This window comes from Achroia grisella, unplaced genomic scaffold (assembly GCF_030625045.1).
Source record: "Achroia grisella isolate CSIRO2021 unplaced genomic scaffold, CSIRO_AGI_Agris_v1 utg782, whole genome shotgun sequence".
In the NCBI taxonomy this organism is placed as follows: domain Eukaryota; kingdom Metazoa; phylum Arthropoda; class Insecta; order Lepidoptera; family Pyralidae; genus Achroia; species Achroia grisella.
The window spans coordinates 5,303,210-5,327,723 of NW_026713022.1; the positions used below are offsets into that span (position 1 = coordinate 5,303,210).

A 24,514-nucleotide genomic window follows, 5' to 3' on the forward strand; every position below is an offset into this window, starting at 1 on the left:
ATTTATAAGAATATATTTCATTATTATTCTATTTCTCACTGGATTTTATTTTTTTAAAACGTTAATTTTTTTGTAAATATAGGTATTTACCTACCTCGACATTCTGACTAGGTTGCACTAGCCGTGGTCACGAGCTGACTGGAGTAACAGCAAAATTCAATATTGATAGGTGCCGGCTGTTTGTTTTCCTACCGTCATTAGATTGTCTAATGAAAAATCACGACATACAATACACACAGTAGTTGTACTACTCAATAATGTGTAAACTAAACGTGAAGATTTAAAAATAAGTAAAATCTTAATGCCATTACATTTGGCATTAATTCGATTATTTTGAGTTAAATGATGAAAACCTACCAACTGTTTACCATAACTTATTTAATATAAATTAAAAAAGATAAATTAAAAACATCTGTTAAATCAAGAGCCTATTACCAATTATGTTATCTGTGCTATTACTCACTAAACGATTACTTGAATGTCGAGCGTCCATGGCAATAGTTGTTCATGTACGGGATTTTCATTTCATGTTAGACATAGACACCTATATATAAATACACTGGCTGGATTTAAAAATAAAGTAATATAATTGAGTTTCTTGCCAGTTCTTTTCACTTGGATCTATATGCTGAACTGTATGGTAGGGAAAAAAATATAAAAAAAAATACGTTCATAAGCTGCTAAAATGTCGTACATGAATAATTGGTTTTTGAATTTGAATTTAATGCAAAGATAAAATAAATAAATGGAACATGATGTATTAACAAATTAAATATAAGTACTTAAAATCGATTAACATTAATTTATACAATAAATTAAGTTAAGCGGCCGCTATAAATGGTACAATTGACAATATTGAATATTTCTTGTGCAATTTCTTGCAGCCAATGTTCATGATTTAACTCAGATACAGATTAAGAATTTATAATGATATTTATCTCTATACCTTTAGACATATAATTGATTGACTGATCAATCAATGAAACGTAATCAATAGGGGGTTGAATTATAAGTGATAGAATTATTACTATACCAGATCATATTTTGCTATCAGTATGTTATATAAGGTCAAATTGTACGCGATCTGCATTCAAAATATCGTAGTTATGATTTTTTTTCAAATTACAATCGTGGCAAGCATACGGCCCAACTAATGGTAAACGGTTATCGTAGCCTATTGACGCCTGAAACACCAGGGAGTCACATGCACGTTACCGACTTTTAAGAAATCTTAACATAGGTATCCTTCTTTGACAAAACTTCGTCCAGTAGTGTTATTTCCTAATGATATTCACCAGTTTTCAGGCATGACAGTATGACATGAGAGATAATAAAATGTTCCACTACCTACCAGAGCCTATCAGAGTATATTTTTACTTGACTGCCTCGATTGTCTAGCGGTTTGACGCGCTGCTTTACTTCCTATGGTCACGGGTTCGACTCCTCCGATTGGTACAATCATTGTGTGTTTTGTGTATGAGACTGTTTGTATGAGATTGTTAATAATGAGGACTAGGATCCCATTGCTAGCACAGTTAGATCGACTTCACGCGGTTCCCCCTGGAGACCAAGTGATTTCATCATAATAAACTGACCTCATTCTCTCACGCAATTCCCCCTGGAACCAAGTCGATTTAATCATGATGGACTAACTGACCTGACACCATGCTCATCCTATCATCCTCCACTGGTGCCCCGCCAGCGTAGACCGTTAGCGCAGGCGGGTACACAATTTCTACCATGACCATTGAAAGTAAAGCGGTGTATTCCCATTGAAGTTACTATACAATACGGAGCGGCAGTGTTGCCGTATTATAAACTACAAATTGCTTAAGAATAGAATAGAATAGAACAGAAAATCATTTATTCAAATAAACTTAATTAAAGCACTTTTGAATAGTCATAACAATTTGTTTTTTATCTACCACTCGTTAGGAAAGCTGTCTCATCACAAGAAGAACGAGCAAGAAACTTGTGTGTTGCTCTTTTAAATAATCCTTGTAAGTTTACATTTACAAGTCGAAACGTGTGAATACAAACTACCAGCAAGCACTAATTTTTGGGTCAAATATAAATATGCAATAAGATTAAATCAGTCGTAGTGATAAGAGCAGACCAGTCCCTACAAGCAGCACTCGTTTCACGAGTATGACGGATGAGCCAGCCATCACTGCGCTCGACCATATTTTAGGGAGCCCAATGACCCGGCCCACCACGCCGCCACAAATACCTTTTATAATAACCATATCCCTGATCAGTTCACACAACGACAACTAACACCAAACTAATTAGAGTGTTATGAGTACTTGACAACTGATATGTACTTAGTTACATTTTTTATGTAAATACATATATAATAATAATAATAATCTCAGAACAATTCACACAGCGCCATCTAGTCCCAAGTGAAGCTATCTAAAGCTTGTATTTCGGTACTAGATAACTGATACAAGTACATAGATAATTTTTTTTTCGTAAATACGTACATATTATACATAGAAAACGGCCAAACCGATACAAATAATCATACTCATGAATACAAATGTTTGTGCCGTGAGAGGAATCGAACCCGCGATCATCGGACGTAAAGCGGTGTGCTAGACCGCTAGACCACCGAGGTCATAAAAAATATAGTATACATAGAAAACATGCAGACCAATACAAACAATCATACTCATGAATACAAATATTTTTACTGTCGGGGGAATCGAACTCGCGACTATCGTAAGTAAAACCAATGAGGTCGTTAAATTTCAGTTTGTTGTTTGCTGGTGTTTCCAACAATGGGTAGGTACCTCGTCAGCGACGTTGAGTTGTCGCGCGTCCGCGAGCAGCAAGCTGGCAAGCCGGGCCGCGTCTCCGCACGCCGCCGCGTCCAGCAGCGCTGCGGCCAGACCCATGCGAACTCACACCATCACTGCAAAGACAGACAGTTCTATATAGTTATACTATCTTATATATAAAATTCTCGTGTCACAATGTTAATTACGATACTCCCCAGAAACAGCTTGATCAATTTTTATGAATTTTTATATGCATATTCACTAGGACCATTCAGATCGATCCCTGGCCTGAGCCGAGGTGTCCTAATCTTAGCGGTGCCCTCAGACTAAAGTCGTATGCGTCAGGCAGGAGTTGGCCTTCATCCGCTTTATAAGTCATTCCGCGGGAATGGAGTGCCATCTGCCCTCGCCCCCTATCGTCCGTTAAAGCTGTAAAGACCAGCTGCGGCTAACAGTAGTCATAAAAAATTGTGCACTGTTAATTGATTCCCTTTCACAACAATAATAAAAAGAGTTTCTGAATAAATAACCGATATAAATTGGTATCTAGATGTTATATTATTAAATTTATTTTCCCAAGACAAGCGTATAACTTATAAAACGTATAATGATTAGCAAATGCTCTGAGGCATACGGCAGTGATAGTTAAATGTTATTGACTGTTAAAACCGTCCCTATGATTAGTTTATAGTAACTATACAGTTAATAACAGGCCTGACCATTTTCTGTACGCAACTGGGCTATGATAAAGTCATTGAAGAGTAGTTGAGTATCGTTATTTTGAGCGCTTTATTTTCTTTACGTTTTTTGGCCTCAATATTACGAAATAACCTAGTGTTATTTGAATGTTATATGTATATTTGAATGGTAAATCATAACAAAATAAAATTGTCCAAAAAATAAAAAATAAATGCTAGGGGTGGACAACCCTTGTCACTTAGGGATATCAAGTATAGGTAGTAGCCGATTCTCAGATATACTGAATATTTTTTTTCGAACTAATCAAATGCTGTTGGCCGCAGCTGGCCTTTAAAATTCACCGAACGATATAGGGCGAGTGTAGGTGGCACTCCAAACCAAAGGATGGGCTTAAGGAGCGGCTGAGGGCCAACTTCCTCTTGACGGATACGACTTTAGTCTGAGGGCACAGCTAGGGTTACGAACCTCGGCTCAGGCCGTCGTAATTTCGATCCCCGTTTGAATCGGGAACAGTTCATATACAAATCTAATAACGCATATATATAATCTTATATGATCATATTAATCAATGGTTTGAAATTGTTTTGTTTACTTCCGCTGCCATAAGTATGTGTGATACAGATTTTTGAGTGCAGTATCCTGATTATTAAATATTACTGTTTGTTAATAATAATAATAAACACCCTGGACCATTTTAACAGCGTCATCTAGTCCCAAGCTAAGCAGAGCTTGTGTTATGGGTACTAGACTACTAATATAAATACACATAAAATATACATAAAAACACTTACAATTAGACAAATACAATGATACTCATGAAAATAAATGTTTGTACCATACGGGAATCAAACCTGCGATCATCGATAGTAAAGCGAAGTGCTAAACCACCGATGCCGTCGATTTATAGATAGTATTACGAGAAATAACATTAGCAAAAAATTTGTCTGATTTGTCGCGTGTAACATCTAGTTATTATATATATTCATAACAGTACAATAATAACATGACTACGTTTGTCTGTCTGTATATATATATATATATATGAGAAACGCACGTTTTTATTATTGAACTCAATAGTTAATATGCAACGCACGATTGATTTCATGTTGATGTATGTATTTTGAATGGAAGCAACATCGTGAGAGTGTGAATTGATTTTTTATTGTGTATGATTCAATGCACGTGCATAACATTAGGATCAAGCTACTCTATTTGCCCTATTAATCAGTTTGAAATAGAAATAATCTTTATTCAAATAAACTCAATAGAAACACTTTTGAATAGTCAGTTTTTTTATTCTACCACTCATTCGGAACGCAGATTCATCACAAGAAGAATGAGAAAGAAACTCTTATTTGTAAGCACAAATCTATATATATAACTCAAAGGTGACTGACAGACATAGTAATCTATCAACGCACAGCCACAAACCACTGGACGGATTTGGCATGCAGGTAGATGTTATGACGTAGGCATCCGCTAAGAAAGAATTTTGATTAATTCTACCCCCAAGGGGATAAAATAGGGGATGAAAGTTTGTATGAAACTTCTTAGATTTTCGACATTAAAGTTTCGAAATTAAAGATTGGAGATACTATAATGAAGACGTTCGCTTAAATAGAATTTTGATAAATTCAACCCCCATAGGGATAAAGTAAGGGATGATGCAGGATGTAAATGTATTAGTTTGAACCTATCAGTACGTAATGGAACGAATAAATTAAGACGAACAAAATAATTTTTAGTTCTTTAGGCTACTTTTATTTTAAAAAATAAAGTTAAATTCCACGCGGACGAAGTCGCGGTCACGGCTAGTTATTCATATAAATGTTGTAGTTGCCTATAATTAAGGTTAAGGGGCTGTTCAAGTAATACGTAAGCAGATTTATCACAATTATTTACCCCTCATCCCCCGTTGTCAGCAAAAGTAAGCAAAGCTCTTACCCCTCCCCCCATGCTTACGTAAACATTTCTCAATTAATGTATTGTTTTTTTAACAAAGACAATGTGAGGGTTGCCATTCGTGTAAAAAAGTAAATTACGACCGATGACGTAATCATCATACAGACTCCCCCACCCCCATGTCATCCAAAATAAGCAAAGACCGCCCGCCCCCCTATAGTGCTTACGTAATACTTGAACGGCCCCTAAGGCTGCGCGTAGTATTAAATATATTGTAATGTGTTATATATAATGTAATTGTGTTGGTGTAAACCTTGTTAGCGACCTAATATTAAAAAAAAATACTTTTTTTTAATATATCACGCATTTGGAAATAAACTTAGCACAAGAAACTTGCCCATTTTAAATGTAATCCAAAGTAGCATGTTTTTACCTTAATCTAACTAATATACCTAACTAATCTAACTAATAACTAATTTGATTTGATTTGATTTGATTACCATATAAAATTTACATTTGCAACTATCAAAATAAATTCTTGTTTCTTAGAAAAATTGAGAAATAGAAATAGAAATAATCTTTATTCAAATAAACTTAATATAAGTACTTTTAAATAGTCTAAATAGTTTAAATAGTAAGTTTTTTTTATCTACTGCTTATTCGGTATGCAGATTCATCACAAGAAGAATGTGCAAGAAACTTGTGTGTTGCTCTACGAAATTATTACGAACTTCAAATATAACTTTAAAATTTAACGTATTTTTTATCTTCGTGATATTTTGGTTATTATCCTATTTTTATAAAATATTTTGACTCTAAGAAATTAGATAGTATTTGATAGTTTGTATTCACACATTTCAACTGAAACATGTTAAGTTACAACAATTATTTTTAAGAGCAAACCGATTTCTTGCTCGTTCCACTTGTGATGAGACAGCTTTCCTAATGAGCGGTACATTAAAAACATAAGTATGACTATTCAAAAGTGTTTAAACTTAAGTTTATTTGAATAAATAATTAATTTTAAATATAATTAATTTCAAATTTCTATTCTATTCTATCTATATCCATTTCCTAATGAGCGGTAGATTAAAAAAATAAGTATGACTATTCAAAAGAATTTAAACTTAAGTTTATATGAATAAATAATTTCTATTCTATTCTATCATCCAACGATTATTCTGTGATTATTTTTTAAACTCATGTCAAACTACACATAAATTATCAGGAATAAGATTTTTTTTTTAATACAATATTAAAATATCCTAAATAATTAGGTTTATATATTGATTACTCTTTAAAACTTATGCCAATGCACAAAAACACATAAATTACCAGGAGTAGTTTTTTTAAATATAATATTAAAATATCGTAATAAATATATTTGTGAACATGAAATTAATAATTAAATCACTTACAATTTCCTTTAATATATTGGACCGAAGTGTTATGTAATAGGAATATCCTTATAATCCCGTGTGCGGTATACCGTCGCATGCGCATCCCGAGCTGCACTGAAACTCGGCCGCCATTTACCGTTATTACATACTTAGCGATTTATCTTGTTTTTCAGTATACGGTGCGGTTATAGTGTATTGAGAATGGCGATAGCGAGTTATTTCAATAGAATATAAAATAATTTATTCAAATAAACTTAATTTAAGCACTTTTGAATAGTCATAACAATTTTTTAATCTACCGCTCGTTCGGAAAGCTGTCTCATCACAAGAATAACGAGCAAGAAACTTGTGTGTTGCTCTTTTAAATAATCCTTGTAAGTTTACATTTACAAGTCGAAACGTGTGAATACAAACTACCAACCAGCACAAATTTTTTGGGTCAAATATAAATATACAATAAGATTAAATCAGTCGTAGTGATAAGAGCAGAGCAGTTCACGAGTATGACGGATGAGCCAGCCATCATTGCGCTCGATCATATTTTAGGGAGCCCAATGACCCGGCCCACCACGTCGCCACAAATATATTTTATAATATCAATATTCCTGATCAGTTCACACAACGTCAACTTGCACCAAACTAATTAGACTGTTATGAGTACTTGACAACTGATATGTACTTAGTTATATTTTTTATGTAAATACATATATAATAATAATAATAATCTCAGGACAATTCACACAGCGCCATCTAGTCCCAAGTTAAGCTATCTAAAGCTTGTGTTACGAGTACTAGATAACTGATATAAGTACATAGATATTTTTTTTTATTAAATACATACATATTATACATAGAAAACACCCAGACCGATACAAATAATCATACTCATGAATACAAATGTTTGTGCATTGCGAGGAATCGAACCCGCGATCATCGGACGTAAAGCGGTGTGCTAGACCGCTAGACCACCGAGGTCGTCAAAAAATATAGTATACATAGAAAACATCCAGACCAATACAAACAATCATACTCATGAATACAAATATTTTTACTGTCGGGGGAATCGAACTCGCGACTATCGTAAGTAAAACCAATGAGGCCGTTAAATTTCAGTTTGTTCTACTTTAATGCTAATACTTTTATGCTTTGAGAAAGGAAAAAGAAAAAAAAATTGTTTAAATTAAGTTTATTTGAATAAATGATTTTCTATGTGTATTCTGTTCTATTCTAGGTTTATACATCGGGGAGAAAGTCGACAGCAGATGCTAGTAAAATTACATATATCACCAAATCGCTACCGCCTCTCGCTACTCTTATACACCATGATCTCTTCTAAGAACCATTTGTTAACAATAAGGAATTATACACGGTTCACTTGATGCCGTGCCCTTCCGTTTGCAAAGTACCAAATAACTGCTCCTAGATGGACAGCCCTACAAAAGAATATTGATATCACTCCCATTTTTATTTGCTACCGCTTTTGCCAGCGGCTCCGTCTGCAATGACCTGATTTCCGTCCCAAAGGAATTAGACGAAAATCACACTTAATGGATGTAGAATAGAATAGAAAATCCTATATTCAAGTTAACTTAATTTAAGCAAATAACTGCTCCTAGATGGACAGTCCTACAAAAGAATATTGATATGAATTTTTATTTGACATATTTGCAATTAATTTACGTCCCAAAGGAATTAGACGAAAATCACACTTAATGGATGTAGCATAGAATAGAAAATCCTATATTCAAGTTAACTTAATTTAAGCACTTTTTAATAGTCATAACATATTTTTTAATTTACAAATGAATCTCTACAGTTTAACATAAGAAAGATACAACCTATAAAATAATATTGTCTGTGACTCCCATTTTCATTTAATACCGCGTTATGGTATCATTAAAATTATTTTGAAATTTGTAAACAGACGTTTCCGAATCACCAGTGAGTAAACTTGTAAAATGAATAAAATGCTCATTCTAGCAGATTCATTTTAAATGTGTATGAAATACGAGTTCGTTATTGAATCATATTTAAAAAATTAGCTCTCAAATAGGAGGTGTTGACCTGCAGCCATGAATGCGCTCCATAATTCCTTCCGCGGGTTTGGAGTGCCATTTCCACGCGCCCCCTATGGTTCGGTGAGCTGTCAAGACCAGCTGCAACCAACAACTATAACTTCCATTTTCATTTAATACCGCGTTTGCCAACGGCTTCGCCTGCAATGGCCCAATTTCCATCAAAAAGGAATTAGATGAAGATCTTACTTTAATTAAGTAAGATATTTGTGATAATGTTACGGGTTGAATGCCCCAGCAACAAATTATATGAATAGAAGTAATTACTTTAATATTTTCTTGAAAATGTACTCTTATATATTCTCGTATCACAATCTTAGTTACCATACTCCTTCGAAATGACTTGACCGATTTTCATGAAATTTTATATGCATATTCAGTTAGAATCGGCTAATATATGTAATATTTGCAAAATAATGCTATTTTTCATACCCCTAAGGGATATAGGGATAGAGGGGTTGTCCACCCCTAACATTTATAATTTATTTTTTGGATATATATATATCACCCTTCTATCACCAACTCCTAATGTATATCAGTAGTATTATATAAATTTCAATTATCACTATTACTAGCAGAACTATATGCACAGCTTACATGTATACAAATATATATATACATGTATACAAATGTATATACATGTATACAAATGTATATACGTGTATAGAAATGTGTCTACGCACCCAACGGACCGCTCCGCGGGCTGCGGGGGCGGTCCAGGCAATTGCGGCCGACGGCGGACACCGGCACTTGCTGGCTTACTAAATCATCCCACCATTCTGAATTTAATGTCTGTATTTCATAACAGTCTTTATATTATATATATAAACATAATCCACTAGTTTTATTGGATATCCAGGTATTAACAAATGTATATATATGTATACAAACGTCTAATTAGCATGGAACCAACAACAGAGCTGGTGCGGCATGTGAAGCGGCTGAAAAAGCCAAAATATGTAAATACAGGGGTCTAGGCTCCGAATATGAATTTGTTCCATTCGGTGTCGAGACCCTTGGTCCGTGGGGTCCTAGCGCTATAAGACTTTTCAAAGAAATAACCAAAAGGTTAGTCGACATCACAGAAGACCGAAGAGCTGGCAGCTACCTTGGACAAAGAATTATCTAGCTATTAATTTATAAACGTTTAAAGGGTGTTTAATAATATATTTATAGTCATCATATTCTACTTGGCCTTTTTTTTTTTTTAACCTTTTTATTTTAGTTCTTAGTTGTACAATTAGGTTATGTAAATACTAGTTATATAATAATATGTATAGTAATATAATACTATTAGCAATGGTGTTATGTGGTGCGGGCTGTTACTTGCGAACTGTATACATTTGTTACCCGACTGTTACCATTAAAACCTGTGCTTTTCAATCTGATAACAGATTATATCATTAGCTATGAATATACATGAAGTTTGAATTAAAAGCATAGCTCTAATGTGGCCCGGGGAAGTTGAGTCACTCAGGGTTGACAACCTCAAGTTATTGCCTCGACAATCTGATTATTTTCTTATTAGATACATACTTCACTTTGTATTTTTCCATGTATATTATGTATTTACAGAAAAATGTGTTTAAATATATATGAGTATGTAAATTTTTAATTTAAAAATGAATCTGTATCATTGTAAACATGTACAATATTTATTTGAAAAGAATACGAGCTGAGTTTCTTGTCAGTTCTTCTCAGCTCAACAGCACTCCGAACTGACGGTAGATTTGACAGATTAAAGATATTTTGAATTTGAATTTGAATATTAATAATAATATACTGTATATAGTTAAAAATCAATAGAATATATATAAAAAAATGTATATAAATAATTATGATACCATATTCTTGCTATTTTAGGAAATATTGTATTTCTTTTATATTTTGAATTCTAGATACGGTTGGTAAGTAATAACTCTATCCTGAGGAGATAAAAACCATTCTTTCTAAGAATTTAGTTCTTGTGCCTGACGGGTCTTGGTATCGCACTCTAAAAAAGGGCGAGCACAATAGATCCATGTAGGCCGCAATGCTACAGGTCTAAAGTACAATACATAACAATGGTCCAAAACCCTCAATACCTCTTGGATCGAAATTACGAGCCGAGGTTCGAACTCACTAGCGGTGCCCTCAACTTAAGTCGTATCTTCAGGCGGGAGTTGGCCTTCAGCCGCTCTATAAGTCCTTCCTCGGGTTTGGAGTGTCATCTGCACTCGCCCCCTATCGTCCGGTGACGCTGTAAATGCCAGCTGCGGCCAACAGCATTAGAGTAGTCTAAAATAAAAAATTCTGAATAATAAATAAAAATACGATTGGCAACCCTGCACCCACTCCTCAGACCAGTCTTATGATACCATAAATGGCGACAGACTATATTTTGAACTTAACTTTCTCGGTAAATATTCGTTTGGTTATTATGTCGCAACGCTACGCGAATTATAAGGTACGTATATGTACATATATATATATGTACGCCTTTTGTAACAATCACTGTTGCAAACTCTTTGAACATTTTTATACCAGCTGTTACTTTACTTTTTGTTATTAAAATAACTATACGTTCAAAATAAAAGTAGCTTAAGATACTCCTATTATGTTATAATAAAACTTGGTAAATTGCATCTTGGCATCTGACCATGATCTTTTGACGGCTTTGGTGGTCTACCGGTTTATTTCCGATAGTCGCGGGTTCGTTTCCTCGCACGGTGCAAACATTTGTATTTATGAGTATGATTGTTTATATCGGTCTAGGTGTTTTCTATGTATATTATGTAGGTATTTACAAAAAAAACTAAGTATTTATATCAGTTGCCTAGTACCCATAACATAAGCTCTGTTTACCGTGGGACTAGATGGCGCTGTGTTAATTGTCCAGAGTTATTTATTTATTTATTATTTATGATTCATCTCGACTAGACTCTGATTGACACTCATCCAATTGAAACGTGATTGGATGGGATCGAATAATTTGTATAGGTTGAGAGATTCCTGAGACGAGATTAGAACCCCTAACGGTGCCTTCAGAGCTAAGTCGTATCAATCAGGCAGGAGTTGACCTTCAGCCGCTTTATAAGTCCCTCCACGTGTTTGTAGTGCCATCTGCACTGCCCCCTATCGTTCTGTGAAGCTGTAAAGGCCAGCAACGACCAATTTCATCAGAACAGTTCGAAAAAAATACCCGACCACCATTCAAAGGTAAGTATCTTACATTTAAACTAACCTACATTGTTCAAAGTTCTCTTTAAACTCGTATAAAGGCGAGTAAAAAAGAGACAAAAACGACTACCTTTTTTGTTTACATTTGTCGTAATGAGTAAGAGGCCATAATGATTATTTCAATCATATAAATAATAAAATAGTAACGGAGCCATGTCTTTAAAAAAAAACAGCAATTTGTACTCGTTACACTTACATTACGAAGGCTACAAAATAGTTTTTATATATTTTTTATCTGTGGATATTAATGTCAAACGCCTTAACCGATTTGAATACAGTTTTTACTCGGGTATAGTTGGCAGACGTCTATAATATTTAGTATTAGTTTTATTCCAATCAGTACATAAAGAATGTATCTTTCTCTGTATACTAATTGCAATAAAACTAAATATATAAAATAATAGTTGTCACTTATGTCTGCGAATTCCATTTATTAGAGACGTAGAAATAAATGTAGTTCGCAGACATAAGTGTTCTTTTGTTTTTCGTTCTACATCCTTCTTTTGTTTTTCCCACTTGCTTTGTACTTCTCTCGCATATGTGCATGTTTCCTTTTCAAGCAATGGTTTAATACCACATGATACTATGTTATTATTATTCCCATTGTTGTTTCATTAACTCAGCTTTTGTTGGTTATTTACGCTTTATTACATATACCATTCCATTATGATTAGTAGGGACAAATAGTGGAACATAAAAAATCTGCTATCTAACAGAGATTCATTGAACCAGTCATTCCAAATTACAAAAACTTCATTAAAATGCCGCGGATGGAGGTATGCGGAAGACTAAGATGGTCAACTCGAGGGCCGCAGCAAAAATAACCACTGCCTACTGTCTTATGTACTATGCAACATTCTTGCATCGATCCTAGTTACTTTCTCCTCGTACTGAGTTATTATGGTATCATTTTGCTTGCTTTATAATATAATAATCTATAATCAACTTTGTTTCGATGAGTAACCATTTATATAATACTAGCTTTTGCTCGCGACTTCGCTGGCGTTAATTTATCCACTTAAGGATGGAATTTATCAAAATGATTTCTCAAGCGATACCTACGTCATAGGAGCTTTATGCATGTAAAGTCTCAGACCGATCGGTTTAAAATTGACAAAGTTTCATACACACTTTCATCCCCTATTTTATCCCCTTAGGGGTAGAATTAATCAAAATCCTTTCTTAGCGGATGCCTACGTCATAACATCTACCTGCATGCTAAATTTCAGCTCGATCCGTCCAGTGGTTTGGGCTGTGCGTTGATAGATCACTATGTCAGTCACCTTTAAGTTATATATATTTAGATTTTATTCTTGTGAATCAATGAATAGTCGGTGCTCTGTATACAAAGTCTTGAAAAACGGTTTAAAACAGCATCAGGCAAGGTAGTTGTTCATTTTTATTGTTTGAATCTACATTCCGAGAAAAAAAAAGATTTTTCTAAAATAAAAGTATCCTAAGTTACTACTACCTGCCACTACCTGCCAAAAAAAGTTCCGTCAAAATCGGTCCAACCATTTCAGAGATTAGCCGGAACAAACAGACAGATAGACAAAAACAGACAGACGTGTAGACAAAAATTGTAAAAAATGTTAATTTGGTGTATGTACTGTATTTATATTCATATGCATGTAGTAAAAAACAGTTATTTCAATATTACAAACAGACACTGCAATTTTATTTATATGTATAGGTGTATAGATTAAGGTCACTGATGTTAATTTAGTAAGTGTATTACACCAGTGTAACATTTCAAAATAATTATAACACTGAGTTGTTGGATGAGTGTGAACATTGCGATGTGTCTTGCTGGATTACATACAGTTATATAAATCACACAACGCATCACACTTACCTGACGTCTATACATATAAATGAAATTGGAGTGTCTGTTTGTAATATTGAAATGACCAATTTTTACTACATGCATATAAATATAAATTGTAAAAAATATTTTTTACAATTTTTGTCTGACTGTCTGTTTATTCCGGCTAATCTCTGAAATGGCCGAACCGATTTTGACCGGACTTCTTTTGGTAGGTAGCTGATGTAATAAGGAGTACCTTAGGCTACTTTTATTTTATGAAAAATCTTTTACTTTAGAAAAATAAAGTTAAATTCCACGTGGACGAAGTCGCAGGAAGTTTATCACTATATTTCGCCCAGCGCACATTATATCTTTTTAGACTATAGCCTATGCATTATTCTGATGTATAAGCTATATTATTGTAAAGTTTCATTAAAATCCATTCAGTAGTTTTCGCGTGAAAGAGTAACAAACTTCCATCCTTACCATTCATACTCACAAACTTTCTCATTTATAATATTAGCAAGTTCATAACACGATAAAAGTTGGAAGTTATTCTGATGTATAAACTATATTATTGTAAAGTTTCATTAAAATCCATTCAGTAGTTTTCGCGTGAAAGAGTCACAAACATCCAACCTTACCATTCATACTCACAAACTTTCTCGTTTATAATATTAGTAAGATCCTAACACGATAAAAGTTGGAAGTTATTCTGATGTATAAGCTATATTATTGAAAAGTTTTATTAAAATCCATTCAGTAGTTTTCGCGTGAAAGAGTCACAAACTTCCATCCTTACCATTCATACTCACAAACTTTCTCGTTTATAATATTAGTAAGATCATAACACGATAAAGGTTGGAAGTTATTCTGATGTATAAACTATATTATTGAAAAGTTTTATTAAAATCCATTCAGCAGTTTTCGCGTGAAAGAGTCACAAACTTCCATCCTTACCATTCATAGTCACAAACTTTCTCGTTTATAATATTAGTAAGATCCTAACACAATAAAAGTTGGAAGTTATTCTGATGTATAAACTATATTATTGTAAAGTTTCATTAAAATCCATTCAGTAGTTTTCGCGTGAAAGAGTCACAAACTTCCATCCTTACCATTCATACTCACAAACTTTCTCGATTATAATATTAGTTATTTCTATTTTAATTCAAGTATCTCTGCACATCCCAAAGGTTGACTGGGAGAGAATGCATTAAGTCCACTTTTTGTACCAATTTTGGTGGTCAATAAAGCAAATAAATAAATAAAAATTAGTAACATCATAACACGAGTTATGAAAAGAAATTTTCCACGACAGATGTTCGGGCGTGCGTGGGCGGGGCATATACGCGTCTACGGCTTTGTTAGGCCGGAAACATAAAGTGACCCGCTTGCACAATAACGCACGTTGAAGTCAGCATGATATTTATTAGGTCGATTGTTTGTTTACACGTTTGTTGTAGGTGGTCCAGCGGATTAGCACACTGCTTTACGTCCGATGGTGCGGGTTCGATTCCTCGCACGGTATAAACATTTGTATTCATGAGTATGATTGGTTGTATCGGTCTGGGTGTTTTCTAAATAATATGTATGTATTTACGAAAAAAATATATCTATGTATTTGTATCAGTTGTCTAGTATCCATAACACAAGCTTTAGCTAGCTTATCTTAGGTCTAGGTGGTGCTGTGTGAATTGTCCTGAGATTATTATTATTATCTAGAAAAGGTCAATAGGTCTTTTATGGGAATAGATATAAAAAATTTGAATAAGATACCAAATATATACTGGAATAAATATAAAACATCTGTTAAATCATATTTACTGAGCAAAGATTCACTCACTAAACGATTACTTGAATGTCGAGCGTGCATGGCAATAGTTGTTCATGCACGGGATTTTCATGTCATGTTAGACATAGACCTATATAAATACACATTGTAAATAAACTGGCTTTAAAAAAAAAGTAATATAATTAAGTTTCTTGCCATTTCTTCTCAATTGGATATATATATAATGAACTAGGGCAGGGAAAAAAATATAATGTAAAATATTTGGCGTTCATAATCGGCTAAAATGTCCTACATGAATAGATAATATTTGAATTTTGTATACATATTTGTTTATAAAGTTTTTTAAAGATTTAACTGGGAAGGCCTCCAGCAAGGTGGACCGACGATCTGGTCAAGATCGCTGGAAGGCATTGGACGCGAGCAGCGCAGGACCGATCGTCGTGGAGATCTTTGGGGGAGGCCTATGTCCAGCAGTGGACGTCTTCCGGGCTGCGATGATGATGATGATGAAATTTAACTGTCTATCCATATTTCTGACCGATTCTTCGGTGACATTAATTCGGTCAATTTTAACCTACTGAAAGTATTTTTCTTTATAGGATGATAATGGTATGGTGCACCTATCTACGCTAAAGGTTTACGCTGGCGAGGCACCAGTGGAGGATGATAAGATGAGCATGAGGACAGGTCAGTTCAGGTCAGGCCCGTCGAGGTAAATTTACCATAAAAATTATCATGATGTTTGCAGGGAAACTACCAATGTACCATACATTGGTAGCAATGGAGTTATTACTCCACAATACTAACAATTCTTTTCCCTCCTTTAAAATATTAGTAAGATTGTAAATATCGCCGTATGGAGTTATATAATCTTCTCAAGGCAAGTAGCAACTTATTAGGCTTCGCTCGAGTTAATTTATGGCCTTTGGGGTGGAATTTATCAAAATCCTTTCTTAGGGGATGCTTACGTCATAGTAGCTTTATGCATGCAAAGTCTCAGCCCGATCGGTTTAAAATTAACAAACTTTCATCCCCTATTTTATCCCCTTGGGGGTAATTTAAATCAAAATCCTTTCTTAGCGGATGCCTACGTCATTACATCTACCTGCATGTAAAATCAACATAATCGTTTTTACTTACATTCTCAAGGCATATAGCGCGTTGCATTCCAATAAGAATACAATATGTTTCATGTGGACGTGATATAAATATAAAAGTCCCGCCAAAATCGGTCCAGCCGTGTCAGATATTAGCAAGATGAAACCGGTGGATAGACAGACAAATATTAAATGAAAACATCTTTTTGTTAAGTACACACATATAATAATTATATATATATATATAAATAATTTTGTTAAGTGCATTCTTATGAATTTAGTGAAAAACTGTTAATTTAATATTATAAACAGACAATTCAATTTTATTAGAATAGAATAGAATAGAAAATCATTTATTCAAATAAACTTACATTGAAGCACTTTTGAATATTTATTCGTATAGTGCTAAATATATGTGTATAAACCAGAATAAATAATGTACGAATAAATAACAGTATTATGTTAAAATCAACAATAAAAATGTTAGTAAACATACTCCTCCGAAACGGCTTGACCGATTTTTATGAAATTTTATATGCATATTCAGTTCGTTTGAGAATCGGGTACTATCTATTTATATACCCTTAAGTGCCAAATTTTTTTTTCATTATTTCATAATCTTGCATTAAAAAACACATACAATTCTAAATTTTCACCCTTCTATCACCAACCCCTATTTTTTAATAGCGATTTTAATTTATATGGCAACACAACGTTTGCCGGGACAGCTAGTTGTAATATAATAAAACAAGACTATACCGACAAACATTCATTAATAACCCAATGTTTGTTTGTGTATCTGTCAGTAATGAGGTACAAAACTGGCCACCGTCCGGCCGTTATCTGATGCATCTGGTCTGGGTGTTTTCGAATTACCAAATGGTGTTTATTTATTTATTTATTTACACCACTATTGGAAACGACATATTTTCCCACGTTTAAAATGATTAATTATAAAAATATATTTTGTTTTTAGAAGGAGAAGATAAATATATTTTGATTCGATTTGATAATGTTTGCTTGCGGGCCTGATATTTAATAAGATATATTATTAATAAGAACTAATACTAATATTATAAATTCGAAAGTGTATGTTTGTCAAAGAGCATTTAATGATAAAAAACATCTTTTGAGAGCTAATATATCAAAGTCCTCCGGAAACACCTTATCAAGACCTACATCTGGAGTATAGCCTTGTATGCCTGTGAGACGTGGACATTGACACAAAAGGAAAGAGACAAACTGGAAGCCTTTGAAATGTGGTGTTGGAGAAGAATGGAAAGAATTAGCTGGAAAGATAAAATAAGGAATGAAGAAGTGCTTGAGAGGATTAAATAAAAGAGATAGATCATAGATATTATTGAGAATAGGCGGGGAAAAATGTTGGGGCACTTGATACGACACGACGAACTAATTAACAACATTATAGAAGGAAAAATAGATGGAAAGAGAGGAAGGGGAAGACCGAGACACAGCTATATCAAGCAAGTTAAAGAAAAAGTTAGAGTCGTGTCGTATCAACAGCTAAAGGAACTGATAGAAGATCGTGGAAGGTGGCGGGAGCTCTACCGACAAGAGCACAGCTCTTAAATTATGATGATGATGATGATGATGATGATGTCTTGTTGTCTATTACCTTTTCACGTTTAAACAGTTGAACGCATTTAATGGAAATTTGACATAGATTATCTTTTATCTAAAAGCAGACGGAGTTGCAGGTTAAAGATAGTATTATAAATTAGAATCAGAGAGTGTTCGATTTCCATTTTGTGTAATACGAGTTAATTTTTTAAATCAATACAAAATTAAGTAGAACAGATCGCGCATACATACACACAGTAGACATAAGTGTTTGTTCTACAATTAACCTCGGTATGTTTGTCCATGAAACACTCAATACCTTCCGTATTTTACCTACTAGAACAGTGTTTCTCAACGCGGGGCCCACGCTCCATGGGGGGTCAATTCGATTGTATAAGGGGGCAATTCGAAAAAAGTTTAATAAAGAGTCCATCTTTATTAAAGTTATATGGAACAGGAAATTAAATTTTTCATTATATGTTTTGAAAATTCACTAATCCTTTCATTAACCAAAGTTAGTTTTTCCTTCGTTAGTAATACTATAGAAGGAAAAATAGATCGAAAGAGAGGAAGGGGAAGATCGTGGAAGATGGCGGGAGCTCCACCGACAAGAGCACAGCTCTTAAATTATGAATGAAGTTTTACTAACAATTTCCTATCGATTTCTTCCTTTTCTGAAGGAAATAATTTCATTTTTTAATATTATAAATTATGTATGTTCTGTACAAGAGCAGAGTTTCCCAATACGGGGCCCAAGCCCTAATAGGTGGTCAATTCGATTGTTGATGGGGGCAATTTGAAAATGAACTCTTTATTAAACTTATATGTAATGTGAAATTCAATTTTTGATATGTATATATGTTTTGAAAATTCACTTACTGTTTCATTAACAATTTCCTATCAATTTCTTTCTTTTCTTAAGTAAATAATTCGGTTATTTAATGTTATAAATTATAGATGTTCTATACAAGGGCATGTGAATTTCAATTTTTCATTATATGTATTGAAAATTCACTTACTTTCATTAACAATTACCGATCGATTTCTTCCTAAAACCTATTATCTAAATTTCATAGGTAAAGAATTCGATTTTTAATCTTATAAATTATGTATGTTCTAATTGGGATTATAAGAATTTTGGAAAGGTTATTATGTGGGATGGCATTAAAAAGGTTGGGAAACTGTGTCCGAAAGGCTCCCAACGTTTAAATCATATTCTTTACAACACTAATCTAATCTAAGTGTAGTCAAACGCTTAAATAGACTCTATGTATATCATTACATAGTTTAAAACAAAGTCGCTGTCGCTGTCTGTCCCTCGGTATGCTTAAATCTTTAAAACTACGCAACGGATTTTGAAGCGGTTTTTTTAATGGAAAGAATGATTCAAGAGGAATGTATATAATACATGTACAACCGTGCGAAGCCGGGGTGGGTAGTTAGTTATGTATGTATTTACAAAAGAAAGTATCTATTTATTTAATTTTAATTATGTTGTTTTTCTTTTTATATATGATCATCATCATCTGCTTCTTCCTTATCCCATTTATTTGTGGTCGTCGTAATATGTTTTTCTCTTCCATTCATCTCTGTTCGCAGTTATCCCGTTATTTACTTCCTTTCTCACCATGTCATCTTTCACACAGTCCATCCATCTCTTTTTCGGTCTTCCTCTACCCTTATAACCATCCACATTCATATGTAACACCGTCCTTAGGATATGATCTTCATTCCTACGCATTACATGCCCATGCCACGATAGACGATTACTCTTTAACCTCTCCGACATCGGTGCCACTTTAATTTTCTTTTCTTTTTATATCTGATGTACATATTAATTTATGTAATTGTTATATCTTTCTGTGAGAGGAACAATAAAGAGTTTTTATTCATTCATTCAATAATTTCCGAATTGAGCTACGGTAACGGTCATTCATTAAAAAAATCATCAACGGAGTAGTAATATTGATTACATTAACTGGCAATTGTAGGTAATAAATTAACAATAAGTAAATATCCAATCAGGCAGTGTCATGTTAAGATAACATCGAAATTTGCGCGTGTGTACCAATAAATTATCATTGGACTCATTGATATTTACATTTCTATTTGATTTATGTGTTTTAGTTGGCAGAGGAATGAATATATCAATATTATACATGATAATCTCTTAAACATAAGGTTAAACTAAAACAAATATTTGATTTGTAGTAATAGGTTGATATAACGTTTACTTTGACTAAGAAGCGTAGCGTTGGCGAGGCCACGTATAAAAATTTGTTAGAGGGCCCTTATGAAGGGTAAAGATTTCGGCGCCAGGTTTTGCGAGCCCTTCGTCCTTCGTAAAAGTGTGTTGCGAATGACGTTTTTTTTCGGTAACTTATTTATTATAACATTTATTGGTAATGCGGAAATTGTAGAACAAACACTTATGTCTACTGTGTATATATATGCGCGATCTGTTCTACTTAATTTTGTACTGATTTAAAAAATTAACTCGTATTGCACAAAATGGAAATCGAACACTCTCTGATTTTAATTTATAATACTAGCTTTAACCCGCGACTCCGTCTGCTTTTAGATAAAAGATAGCCTATGTGAAATTTTAATTAAATGCGTTTAGACGTGAAAAGGTAGGTAGATTTTTTTTCTGTTGCTTTCTTTGTTTTTGTCGGTTTTGGTGTGTACGGGCCCCGTATAAAAATTTGTCAGAGGGCAAGGGCCCTTCATAAGGATGAAGGGTAAAGATTTCGGCGGCAGGTTTTGTCCTTCGTAAAAGTGTGTGATGCGAACGGCGTTTTTTTTCGCAAATTGATTTATTAAACCATTTATTGGTGGTGCGGGAAAAAATGATTTTTTTTCGGTTGCTTTTTTTTTTCTTTGTCAGTTGTGAAATAAAAAAAAAATTGGGAAGTTAATTTTTGCTTACGCACGTTGAGGACCCCGTATGATTGATAAGACAGATAAGGCAGTAGGTACGCCCCTAGTTTGACTCTGCTTATTATAATTTTTATGCAAATATGTTCGAAGAGAGTGGGCGTAGTTGCTAACTAGAACACGTTTTCTCCTATTTCCGTAGGAGCTTCAAAATATCTTTTTTTTTTATTGATACTGAAGGCTGTACAAGTCTTGTTTCTTTGATTTTTTTTAACATCTATACATATAAAAAAAATAATAGAAGTCGTCGAAGATTTCTTAAGGAACGAATGAATAGAATAGAAAATCATTTATTCAAATAAACTTACATTGAAGCACTTTTGAATAGTCATTACATTTTTTTTAATCTACCGCTCGTTCGGAAAGCTGTCTCATCACAAGAAGAACGAGCAAGAAACTTGCGTGTTGCTCTTTTAAAAAAATTTATTATTACTTTGCATTTTTAAGTTTAAGTGTGTGAATACAAACCACCGATTAGCACTAATTCAATTAAATAATGAATGTACTGAAATGAAATGAATTAAATTGTATTTTTTACATTGCACTGAATAAAATATTTTTCTTTCTTTCTTTCTTCTTTCTTTCAAACTAAATGTTAGGGCAAAATATCGACATAGTTTTATTAGTTACTAGCTGTACTCGCGACTTCGTCGGCGTGGAATTTAGCTTTATTTTTCTAAAATAAGGGTAGTTAGTTACACCTAAGTTACTCCTTACTATATCAGCTACCTGCCAATAAAAGTCCCGTCAAAATCGGTCCAGCCATTTCAAAGATTAGCCGGAACAAACAGACAGACCGACAAAAATTATAAAAAATGTTATTTCGGTGTATGTACCGTATTTATATTCATATGCATGTAGTGAAAAACGGTTATTTCTATATTACAAATAGACACTTCAATTTTATTTATATAGATTGACTTACGAAATAGATCAATTACAAGATTAAAGATCTAAAGATCTAGATTTATAGCTGTAAAAGGGCGCAATTTACGGGCAATAAGTTTAGTACTAGATCTGACATAAGTTATGACCCTATAGAGTTGCAATAATCTTGTGCGACATCAGTTACTAATAGTTGCTGCATATGCGTGTAGTAAAAAAACGGGTATTTCAATATTACAAACAGACACTCTAATTTTATTTATATGTATAGATTAATCTACGAGGTTATGAGGATATGTGCTCATGAAAATGAATTATTTTCACGAAGATACTGATTGGAAATTCATGGAAATATATACTATCTCGGCTTGGCTCGGTGGTCTAGTGGTATAGCACCGCCTTACTTTCCGATAGTCCCGAGTTCTACCCTTCGCACATTACAAACATTTATACATAGATGTTTGCGAGTCTATATTTATATGTTAATATACACATAAACAGCTATATTGAGTATGGAAAACTTAATGTATATTTATATAAGTGTCTATGTCTAATATTAAATGAAAATCCTATTGTATGGATATATTATTATGATGATTAGATATATTTGACAGCCTCGGTGGTCTAGTGGTTGAGAATACTGCTTTACTATCCGATGGACGCGGGTTCGATTCCTTGCAAAGTACATACATTTGTATTCATGAGTATGATTGTTTGTATCGGTCTGAGTGTTTTCTATAATATGTATGTATTTTGGAATAAAAATCTATGTATTTGTATCAGTTGTCTAATACCCATAATACAAGCTTTAGTTAACTTAACTTGGGTCTAGATGGCTCTGCGTAAATTGTCCTGAGATTATTATTATTATATTATTGATAAAAGCAGCTCCAATATACATGTCACATTTAAATTATAGATAAAGTAATATTCTGTGGAACGGCACAATTACATTCACTCATACACAGTCATACACAGTCATACACAGACATACACACCACAGTTATGGCTCGTACCGCTATGCACATTACATGTTCTTGATAGAATTCCATATTTATTACTCTTCATTGTTTTAACGACCTCGGTAGTCTAGCGGTTTCCGATTGTCCCTGGTTCGATTCGTAAGATACAAACATACTTAATAACTATTGTTATATATGTCAAAAATATATATTTTTAATAGATACATAATATATATATGTATATAGAAAACAGCCATACCAATAGAAACAATTGTACTAAAAAGTACAATGATATATGTATATATACTTATTATTAAAAATATATTTCAATAATATATTTTTTTAATGTAAACCGATTAGAACTAATTAAAATTTAAAGTTGACCAAAAAGTTCATGTAGTTCTGTGAAGTTTATTGCGCTCTTGGGCCCGAACCTACACCTAGGGGGTGAGGGGTGGACAGAGGGGAGTTGCCTATGGCTCGGTTCAAGAGACAGTAAGTCTCTTTGTTTAATTTCACTATTGTTATCAGTATTTTATTTACCATAACGTCAGACATAAAAAAAAACAAACTTTCACTTTTTAACAACTGTATTTCAAGTTATGTTAAGTGGCACTGAATAAATAGTCTTTATTACTTTTTTTTTATTTAGTTTTATATAACTTAGAGTAGGAACTCCAAGCCTCCTGTGGGAAGTGCCACACAAGAGGCTCTTAACCCGTTCCCCTCGAGCTGATGCAGGGCCAAAAGGGCTCGTTCAGAGGCCTCAACTTACATCTTCTTAGGATGCTACAGATGACCCGGTTTATTTATTCAGGGGTCAAAGACTACCGCTATATCTCTGATTATTTTATTTATTATAATTTTTTGCTTCAGTATACACACGTACATAAAAATTAAATTGACACAGTTTTTTTGTATCAGCCTGTTTTGAACTCACTGCCTCTTAGGTGTATCAACCAGTCATGACGGTCTCAAAGATCAAGATTCCTTTGTATAAAATTACGATTGTCTCATTGAGATTGATGTATATAGAAAGCGAGGTCAATATCACACTGGTATTCATTGTGCGCACGTCTGTGTATGCATATAAACTCCTAAACTCTTCCATCGTATTGTATTTACGATATGCATAATATATTCATATGCAAAAGCATTTTGTGACATTAAGAGGAGTACGTCCACGTAAAAAAACTACGACCTACTGATAAAACAAATGACTACCGTAGCGCGTTCGAAATTTAAATATATATAACTCAAAGGTGACTGACGTAGTGATCTATCAACGCACAGCCCAAACCACTGGACGGATCGGGCTGAAATTTGGCATGCAGGTAGATGTTATGACGTAGGCACCCGCTAAGAAAGGATT

General features: G+C 33.6%; 1 protein-coding gene across 1 annotated transcript in view; it reads right to left on the minus strand.

The window, feature by feature from the left end:
• The window catches only part of LOC131851309 (protein phosphatase 1 regulatory subunit 12B), a 166,597-nt gene that overhangs the window by 34,909 nt on the left and 107,174 nt on the right, over positions 1-24,514 (minus strand). The window contains exon 3 of the mRNA XM_059201796.1: positions 2,796-2,917. Within this exon, the coding sequence (XP_059057779.1) occupies positions 2,796-2,900 (105 nt within the window). The 5' untranslated portion in view covers positions 2,901-2,917. The remainder of the gene's footprint in view (positions 1-2,795; positions 2,918-24,514) is intronic.